This window comes from Lemur catta, chromosome 19 (assembly GCF_020740605.2).
Source record: "Lemur catta isolate mLemCat1 chromosome 19, mLemCat1.pri, whole genome shotgun sequence".
Classification (NCBI taxonomy): domain Eukaryota; kingdom Metazoa; phylum Chordata; class Mammalia; order Primates; family Lemuridae; genus Lemur; species Lemur catta.
Genome location: NC_059146.1, coordinates 31,921,089 through 31,930,897, shown reverse-complemented (window position 1 = coordinate 31,930,897; position 9,809 = coordinate 31,921,089). Strand labels below are relative to the sequence as shown.

The 9,809-nt window shown below is 58.6% G+C and overlaps 1 protein-coding gene across 1 annotated transcript; it reads left to right on the top strand.

Moving 5' to 3' along the window:
- Positions 1 to 1,603: 1,603 nt before the first annotated feature.
- Positions 1,604 to 8,370, top strand: KIRREL2 (kirre like nephrin family adhesion molecule 2). The gene is made up of 15 exons (XM_045531865.1): positions 1,604 to 1,655; positions 1,875 to 2,024; positions 2,621 to 2,770; positions 2,931 to 3,091; positions 3,492 to 3,642; positions 3,959 to 4,064; positions 4,167 to 4,315; positions 4,546 to 4,673; positions 4,758 to 4,890; positions 5,186 to 5,286; positions 5,456 to 5,675; positions 6,136 to 6,246; positions 6,518 to 6,618; positions 6,934 to 6,999; positions 8,035 to 8,370. Exons 1-15 carry the CDS (start codon positions 1,604 to 1,606, stop codon positions 8,368 to 8,370), a joined length of 2,115 nt encoding a protein of 704 aa, XP_045387821.1.
- Positions 8,371 to 9,809: the final 1,439 nt, after the last annotated feature.

Sequence of the window (9,809 nt, the reverse complement as noted above, 5' to 3'; positions counted from 1 at the left end):
CTATTTCCAAATCCAGGCACTGGATCTGCAATACAGAAGCCAGGAGTTGAGGCTCCCCAGCACGAGGGATCCGGAACCCCAGGACCCTCCCGGCTCACACCCAGGGATCTCAGCCCCTTCTCACCAAGGACCCGGCAGTTCAGGCCTCCAATCCTCCCCCCACTACTCCACATATGCATGACTTAGGACAGATGTTCACTGTCCATTTCCAAATCCTCCTGGGCCGTGTGGGGGCGGGGAGAGATTGGTGGTTAAATCCACTGACTCTAAGACTTAAGACCAGATATCCTGATTCCCTGTCATCCTCTCCCAAGCACAGCCTGCTGCAGTCAGGGGATCTAGGAGTCGAGTCTCTAACCCCTCAAGGAACCCAGAGATCAGACTATCAGCTTCTCAGCCACAAAGGTCTGAAACACCTGTCCCCTACAATCCTGGAGATCCAACCCCCATCCCCTCACCCCTCCTGGCCATTTAGAAACGCAAGAGCCTGAGCCTGAGAGTAAGTGAGCGCCTGTTTCCGGCCAATCTTGAGTGAACAACTGCGAACCTGAATGTGGACTCCCAGTTCCTACAGGCCCAGGAATGTCAGACGGAGGGTCCCAGCCCCCAGCCCTCCTTCGGGTGGCTCAGGGTCCCTCCCACCTGCTGGCCAGCTGCGCAGCGTGGGAACGCCCCAGCTGGGCTGCATGGAGCCGTCATCACAAGCTGCGCGGTTCCCAGCCTCCCGCTCGCCCCAGCCCCGCGCCGCCGCCTCCCAGCCGTCGCCCAGCAACCGGGCCGAGGGGCCCGGCCGGCCGAGCAGGGAGAGGGGTCCTGGGAAATGGGGGCTGGCGGCCTGGATTTCCGGGTTTAGAACGTGCTGTGCTTTGCAGTGGTAACGAGGCAGCAGAGGGATATTTGGGGTGAGGGAGGTTCAGGTGGAGGAAGCTAAGCTCCCTTCTTAGGGTCCCAATTGCCCCGCAGGCACCCGAGTGCCCTCTTCCCGACCCCCAGGCCCAGGGGAGTCCCAGACCCCGCGTCCCCAGGGCGCGGAAACTGACGAGGCCCCCAGGGCTCCCATTTATAGCTCCGTTTCCACTCAGCGCAGTCCCTCCAGGACCTGGGCTGAGCAAGTTCCTTCCACTCCCTCCCTTTTCTCTTCGTCACCCCCATGCCGCCCCCTCCACCCCGGCAGGGCACAGGTGTCCAACCCGGCCGAGACCCCCTCCTGGGACCCAGGTGTTTCGGCTCCCAGACTCCAACTGGGCTGGGGGGCCCGCCCCCGGAGAACCCGGCCCGGCGAGCCCGATTCACGCGCGCCTCGGCCCGGAGTTTCTCAATGGAAGGGGCGGGTCCCCCGGGGCGGCGGGGCGGGGCGAGCGGGATCCGGCCCCCAGCCCAGCCGCTCCGAGACCGAGGGCGCGCAATGGGCAGGCGTTTCAGAGCGTCTGGGGCTGCGGGCAAGCAGACTTGGGGGGCTCCCGGAGTCTTCTAGCCTGGCGCCGACGGGAGTGCTAAGGGGGCTCCGGGCCGGGGTGGTGGGAGGCGTGCTTCCGAGGAAGAAGTTGGCAGGAAAGCCAGCGCAACTGCAAATTTCGTGGACCTTGGGGGACAGGCACTCGGGATGCTGGTCCCTGCCCTGCTTGTCCTCTTCTTCTGCATCAGAGGGCGCGCAGGTACCGCAAAGGGGAGAGAATGAATGGGGGCGGGGAGGGGGGTGTTGGCCGGCTGTCACTTTACTAGGGAAAATGGGGGATCCTGGGTCTGGGGGAGAACTCTGGAGGCCCGGGCTTCTGAGCATGAGGGAAAAGGGGGCTGGAAACTGGACTCCTGGGCCTTGAACGAGGGGGTTCTTGCATGTGTTAAGCTCGGCTCTGCTGCCCCCATTCTCCTAGGCACGTCGCCCCATTTCCTGCAACAGCCTGAGGACCTAGTGGTGCTGCTGGGGGAGGAGGCCCGGCTGCCTTGCGCTCTGGGCGCGTACGGGGGACTGGTTCAGTGGACCAAGGACGGGCTGGCTCTAGGGGGTGAAAGGGACCTGCCAGGTGAGGCTGTTCTCTCTACTCAGGGAGGGGCTGGCCCTTGGGTGGCGCTGCTGGGCTTGAGCTGTATCTGAAGTTTCTATTTTGACATTTCCAAGTTTGAGAAACTGATGGGCTTGGGTAAACATTTAGAAGTCCTGACTTTTGAGCTGCTTCTTTGGAGGTGTCCCATAGAGTTTGGGATTATTTTATTGTAAAATAGTATGTAAACGCAGAAAGGTGCAGTAAACATAAATGGAAGATTTGCCACATTAAGTAGACACCTATGCAGCTAATAACCAGGTCCATTGCCAGCCCTCCCACAAGCCCTCTTTATTTCCTTCCCGGGTCACAGCCCTCCTCTCCTCACCCCAGAGGTAGCATGTCACCTAACTTCTATGGCAATCGTCTTCCTGCTTTCCTTTCTGACTTCATCACCCCCACATTTGAGTGACTCTGTATTGGGAGGGAGTAAGAGTCTCTCTGGGCCCAGGACACACTTTTTAATAATGTCTTACCAACAAGTGTGTAGGCCAGTTTCTGGTGTGGGATGTCTGGGGATGGAGGGCTGAGGCCAGGAACTCAAAACCACGATGTGACTGCATCTTTCCTGACTCCAGGGTGGTCCCGGTACTGGATATCAGGGAATGCAGCCAGCGGCCATCATGATCTCCACATTAGGCCTGTGGAGCTAGAGGATGAAGCATCGTATGAATGTCAGGCTACACAAGCAGGACTCCGCTCTCGACCAGCCCAATTACACATACTGGGTGAGGACCCAGCCTACTTGTCCCCTGAGAGCCCAGGGGGGCAGCCAATGCTAGCTGGGAGTATCAGGAGTTCAGGGAGCGCAGGGGAGCGGTCAATTGGAACTGAGAAGATTAGTGTCTCAGCCCAGGATCCAGCTCTGATCCCAGATCCACCCTGCAGTGCCCCCAGAAGCCCCCCTGGTCCTGGGAGGCCCCTCTGTGTCTCTGGTTGCTGGAGTTCCTGCGAACCTGACCTGTCGAAGCCGTGGGGATGCCCGCCCCACCCCTGAGCTGCTGTGGTTCCGAGATGGGATCCAGTTGGATGGGGCCACCTTCCACCAGGTCAGGTCCAAATCCCTGTGCAAGCCCTTGCTCATTTAGGAAAACTTGGGGCCCTCTCTGACCACAGACTCATCCAGAAGAGAAGAGGGCATGGGAGGCCAGGGGTTCAAGGGTTGGGCCCCCTTGGAATATGATTCTGGGTAAAGACTCTAGGGCCAGACTACCTGGGTTCAAATCAATGCTCAGCCACTTGCTAGTTGATTGTTCTTGAGTAAATTATTTAACCTCCCTGTCCCTCAGTTTCCTTATCTGTACAATGAGGACAATAGTAGTATGCACCTGATAGGGTAATTGTGAGGATTAAAGAAAGTAATACCTATAAATGGCTAGAAGAGTGCCTGACATATAGTAAGCGCTCTGTAAGTGCACATAAACTCACTGTTGTTATCCACACCTCCAGACTATGCTGAAGGAAGGGACCCCTGGGTCAATGGAGAGCACCTTATCCTTAACCCCTTCCAGACGTGATGATGGAGCCACCTTGGTCTGCCGAGCTCAGAGCCAGGCCCTACCTGTGGGGAGGGACACAGCTATTACGCTGAGTCTGCAGTGTGAGTGCAGCCGCCCTGGGACAGAGGGGTGTGGGGCCAGGACTTCTGGGTCTAAGGAAGGAGGGGACTGTGGCCCTTGGGGAAAGAGGAAGCTGGGGCCTGGACTCCTGGATCTGAGAGAGCAGGAGAGGACAGAAGGCTGGCACATGGGGCACCTGGGGGAACTGGAAAGTGGAAGCCCAGACTCCTGGCTCAAAGGAAAGAAGGCACTAGGGACCCAGACTCCTAGAACAGAGGGACTAGGGACTGGGTGCCTAGGACAGCAATGCAGGTGTTCGTGGTCCTTGCCCCACTGACCATTGTCCCACTCCAAAAGATCCCCCAGAGGTGACTCTGTCTGCTGAGCCACAGACTGTGCAGGAAGGAGAGAAAGTCACTTTCCTGTGCCAGGCCACGGCCCAGCCTCCTGTCACCGGCTACAGGTGAGGACAAAGATCAGCTCTCAGCAGGCTTAGGGAGGGCTGGGACCTGGGTGTGTGTGCCAGGAAGCGGAGACAACGCTAACAGCACCACCACCTCCTCAGATGGGCAAAGGGGGGCTCCCCGGTGCTCGGGGCCAGAGGGCCAATGTTGGAGGTCCTGGCAGATGCCTCGTTCCTGACTGAGCCGGTGTCCTGCGAGGTCAGCAACGCCGTGGGTAGCGCCAACCGCAGCACCGCGCTGGATGTGCTGTGTGAGCTGGGGCGGGGCCGTGGGTGCGGCCACACTGGGGCGGGGCTGCGGTGGGCCGGGAGGGAAACGTGGGGCCCGGGCGGGGCCTAGGCGTGCGGGTGTGCCCTAGACAACTAGTAGGGGAGTGCTGTGGACTTGGGCCTTTGAGGATGCAGTGCTTCCCAGGGGCTGATCCCGGGTCAGGGGCTTCATTCTGTCCCGTTCATGTGACCCCTCCTCTCCCTCCTCCAGTTGGGCCGATTCTGCTGGCAAAGCCAGAGCCAGTGTCGGTGGACGTGGGGGGAGACGCCGCCTTCAGCTGCGCCTGGCGCGGGAACCCGCTCCCACGGGTAACCTGGACCCGCCGCGGTGGCTCGCAGGTGAAGCCCGATCAGTGGCAGTGGCTGGCGGTGGGCCGGGCTTCCTCTCAAAGTCCCGGCCCTGATGTCCTTTCCCTGTCCCAGGTGCTGGGCTCCGGGCCCACGCTGCGTCTTCCGTCGGTAGGGTCGGAGGACGCAGGCGACTATGTGTGCAGGGCTGCGCCGGGGCTCTCGGGCCTGGGCGGTGGCGCCGCGGAAGCGAGGTTGACTGTGAACGGTGAGAAAGTAGGCTTTCCGGGGGACCTGGCGGGTCCTGGGATGGGGAGTGGACGGAGGGGGCGAGGTCTGGTGGAAGTGGGAGTGGCCCTGAAGGAGCTTAGTACCTGGCGGGGCCTGGCGATCGGAGCCCGACCTCCTGCGGGCGAGGCTTTGGGGAATCGGAGATTGTTGAGGGGCGTGGCCCTGTCGGGTGGGGTCAGCCGCGAGTGCCCAGGCCCGGTCCCGCTTTGGTGAGAATGGCCTTGGGGGAGGGCGAGACCTCTCCTCTAGGTGACCCACCGTGTCCGTCCCAGCTCCGCCAGTAGTGACGGCCCTGCCCTCCGCGCCTGCCTTCCTGAGCGGCCCCGCCCGCCTCCAGTGTCTAGTTTTCGCCTCTCCCGCCCCAGAAGCCGTGGTAAGGAGATGTCGCCCCTACCGTGACCCATCGTCCAGCCGTGATCCCTGGCCTCTCACCCGGACCTCCGAACTGCTGTGACCATCTCTGACTTTCCCAACATCCCCCCCCCCTCAATTCTCCCCTCCGTCCCCAGTCTCCTCAATGCCCTCCCTCGTTGTGCCCCCAGGTCTGGTCTTGGGATGAGGGCTTGATGGCGGAGGGGTCTCAGGGACGATTCCTGGTGGAGACATTCCCGGCCCCGGAGGCCCGCAGGGGACCGGGTCCAGGCCTGATCTCTGTGCTACACATTTCGGGGACCCAGGAGTCCGACTTTAGCAGGGGCTTTAACTGCAGTGCCCGGAACCGGCTTGGTGAGGGAGGCACCAGAGTCAGCCTGGACCGTAGAGGTGAGACCCAATTGGAACACCCCAAATCTGGGGATTCCAAATCCCGCATACATAGGGATCCCCAAACCCTGTGCTGCCAAACCTCCCGCCTGCAAATGCATAAACTCCCAAACCTTGGGAGCTTCGAAACTATGGGTTCATTGAATCCCAAGACCCCAAAACAATAAATTCCCTCAGGTACAGAATCCTAAACTGAGAGACCCCTCACAGCTAGGGGCCCCAAGAAAGGGAACTGGGAAATTGCAAAGTACAAACTCAAACTCTAAGACTCCCAGACAGGGAGTTTAAACTCAGTACTCTCAAACTTGTGGGACCCCAAATTCATGGCCCTTAAACCCTGAGTGAGGGGACTACAAACCTTGGGAATCCTCAAACTTGGTGAACCCAGGGATCCCCAAAGCCAAGCCCTGAGCCCCCACCCCGCAATTCCTTCTCGGGATGCCCCCTCTACTCCCTGCAGACTTGCTGCCCACTGTGCGAATTGTGGCTGGAGTGGCCACAGCAGCCACAACTCTCCTTATGGTCATCACCGGGGTGGCCCTCTGCTGCTGGCGCTATGGCAAGGGTCAGTGCCTGTGCCCCATCCCAGCCCTGCAAATCCCCAAACCCCCACCCCCCCACACACACCCTCCCCAGTGTCTGGGTCTGGCTCTGGGACCTGGCCCCTGTCCCATCTCTAGCCCTGTGCAGGGCCTGGCTCACCTTCAGGCTCTGGGTCTCCTCGGGGCCATCTCCTCACCCTCCGCCCCCAGCCCCACCCCCATCCTCTCTCCTCCCACTTATTGCTCTGCACAAGCTGAGACCCCATCGTCTTCCTCTGCCCCTCTCTGTCCTGGCCTCAGGCTCTTTCTCAGAGCAAAAGAACATGGTGCGAATCCCCGGCAGCAGCGACGGCTCCAGTTCTCGGGCCCCCGAGGAGGAGACAGGCAGCTGTGAGGACCAGGTAGGGTGCCAGACCTGACAGTGCCTCCAGATCCAAATTATAACCCAGTCCCAAGTGGGCCGGCAAACTCAAATAGGGCCCTGGTCCTAACAGACACCCCAGACCCAAATGCCCCATGTCCAACTGTGCCCTGACCCAGTTATTCCCTAGGCCCACTATGTCCCCAGGGTCCTCTTGCTGTGCTGAGTCTGGTCCCCAGGCCCCAGGTGCTCTCAGTCCCTCCTGCCTCTAGTGGTGGACTGAAGGTCCTTGGGGCCTGGCTCTGGCACAAAAGGATACTCTGACCACTCCGTCTCGCTGTGATCCCCATCCCAGGGCCCCATTGTGCAGACGGACCACAGTGACCTGGTTCTGGATGAGGAAGGAGCTCTGGAGACCAAGGTGAGTGCTGTGCAGAGGGGAGGAGCCCCCTTCACTGTGTCTCCAGCTCTCTCCCACTTCTGTCCCCTCATTTTTCCTTCTCTGGACTCAGACCCCTCTAGTCTCCTCCTCCTGCCTCCAGGGCCATCTCTCCCTGCTCCACAGCCTCAGTTCTCACTTCTGCTGCCTATGCCTGAGTGTCTATCCCAGTCTTGCTCCTCTGCCTTGAGCTCCAAACCCGGGTTCACTCCACCTGTGCCTTCCCCATCGCGGTCACATTTCAGGTCTTCTAGATGCTTCTTCCTGATTGCCCTCTCACAGACCCCTTCCACCTACCATGTTCTACACTGGCCGCACAGCTCCCCCAACCTGTCCTGCCTTTGGGGTCCCATCTTGAGACAGCCCCATTGACTCCAGCCCCAGCCCCCAGGCCAGAGTCCTCTCTCTCCTCTGGCCTGAAACACTCCCACTTTCCTTCCCACATCAACCCAACATCCCCCTTTGTTCCTCCACTCTCAGCTCAGACAGTCCTTGTTCCCAGAAGCCCGTGCTTCTCTCATCACTGCCTGGTCATTCTGCCTGTGCTTTCCCCACTCGCAGCCTTGATGCCTCTGGGCTCTGTCTGGCGATTTGTCATTTTGTCCTTGGCCTGGGGTCTCCACGAGGACAGAGTCCAGGTCTTTCCTGGTGACATGTCTCTAGCAGCAGCACAGGGCATGCCACAAGATCAAAGTCTAGGGGCTGCTGGGCAAAGGAATGACTCTCTCCTGTCATCTCTGCATCTTCTGCCACACTGCCACCCCTTAGCAGGCCTATATCTCTCCGTCTCTGTCTCTGCCTGTCTCCTTCTGTCCCTTGGTCTCTTGTCACTGTTCTTTGTCTCACGTTGTCTCTCTGCTGGTCTATGTATCTGTCTCTTTGTCTCTGTGTCTCTGCCAGCTCCTGTTCCTTTCTGGCTCTCTCTCAGTCTGGCTCTATCTCAGCGTGTCTCTTCATCAGTGACCCTCATGCCCCTGTACCCTCGTATACCTTACCAAGTCTTATTTGTCCCTGCAGGATCCAACCAATGGTTACTACAAGGTCCGAGGGGTCAGTGTGAGCTTGAGCCTTGGTGAAGCCCCTGGAGGAGGCCTCTTCCTGCCACCCCCATCCCCCCTTGGGCCCCCAGGGACCCCTACCTTCTATGACTTAAACCCGCACCTGGGCATGGTCCCCCCCTGCAGACTGTACCGAGTCCGGGCAGGCTATCTCACCACACCTCATCCTCGAGCTTTCACCAGCTACATCAAACCCACATCCTTTGGGCCCCCAGATCTGGCCCCTGGGACTCCCCCCTTCCCATATGCTGCCTTCCCCACACCCAGCCACCAGCGTCTGCAGACTCATGTGTGACATCTCTCCAACAGAAGAGTCCTGGGATCTTCAACTTGCCATAATGGGTTGTCCTGATTTCTGACGAACCAGAACAAGTTGACGACCTTACACCTCCAAAATTGAACACTGGGGGAGGGAAACACCATTACAATTGTCAGGATCATTGATGTACAGTCAGCTCGGCCAAAGAGGATGCCCCAAGTGGGAGCAAGATAGCCACTGTGCCCACCATTCCCCTGTAAGAGAGATTCAAGATGGCAGATAGGCCCTTTGTAAGGGATGGGCCAGTGGGTGACGGGAGTTAGGGGCAGGGATGGAAGTTCTTTCTAGCCACTGAAAAAAGATATTTCAAGATAACCACTTGCATTGAGAATAAAGGTACCACAGGGCAGATCAAGACAGAGGGCAGACCCCACCCTGCCCTGGTGCTGATTCCTGAGGGGCACTTTGCTTGGCCAATGGAAGTGCAGCCAAAATGGCCGTTCACTCCCTGGGAACCCAAGATGGCCACCATCTTGATTCCTTCTGCTTTTCTTAAAGAATTGGACCCAAGGAGTGCGAATAGGGTGAGGACTGTCACTGAGGAGGTGAAGGGGAACCTAGGAACAACAATATTTATGTTTAATAAAAAAAGTCAAAGAGGCAAATGTGCCTTAGGGATTCTCCTGGCAATATTACCCTCCATCAAGGAAGGGGTCCATCAAATGTGTCTCAAGGTCCTTCCTTTACCCTACCTATGAGGTGGCTATAGGAACAAAACCATGATCCACCGCTCAGCCTTTGCTACCTGTTTAGCACTCTAGGCTGTTTTAATATACATCTACGCAAACACACATAGATGCATACAGAGTTGTAAACAGAAGCAGCCATAGACACACGCATGGGCATGTACACACAGACAGACACACATATAGTTGCGTACACACAGTAGGGCTGCCCCAGTTGGCTTGTGGAATACAGAATTCTGCACTCTCATTTGAGGAGACAAACCAGTGAGCTCTGAAGGGGAGGTGGTGGGGAGAGACTAGGGGTGAGAAAATAGAAATCCCCTGGTCCTTAGAGCAAGGGTGGAGGTCCAGACACTTGTCCTGAGGTGCTGGGTCCTAGGTGTGCCCCTCAGGACCTGACTCAGGTCATCCTTAAAGAAAGGGCCTGGGGGCTTTGGTTTATGGACTCTTGAGCTAGGAGTTAAAGGTCCAGACCCCTGGGAGCTTTAGGAAGCAGGGAGACCGAACTCCCGGGCCTGAGGGAGAAGGGGCGTGGGGCCCAGACTCCCTGATCTGAAAGAGGAGGGGACTGAAGGCGGGGGCAGTCTGTAGTACTGGAGACCCTAGACTAGGACAAAGCGCAAAGCTGATCGTGGGTGTCTGGGTCTGAGGGAGAAGAGAGCTGGGGGGGAGAGTGCTGAGGGAGGACTCCAAATCCACAGCGGTGAAGCCCATGACCCAGACTCCTGG

Coding starts and splice junctions, on each gene's coding strand:
- KIRREL2 (XM_045531865.1), top strand. CDS start 1,604: ATGCTGGTCCCTGCCCTGCTTGTCCTCTTCTTCTGCATCAGAGGGCGC. Junction 2,025..2,620: donor GGGTGAAAGGGACCTGCCAG/GTGAGGCTGTTC, acceptor TCCTGACTCCAG/GGTGGTCCCGGTACTGGATA. Junction 6,247..6,517: donor GCGCTATGGCAAGGGTCAGT/GCCTGTGCCCCA, acceptor TCCTGGCCTCAG/GCTCTTTCTCAGAGCAAAAG.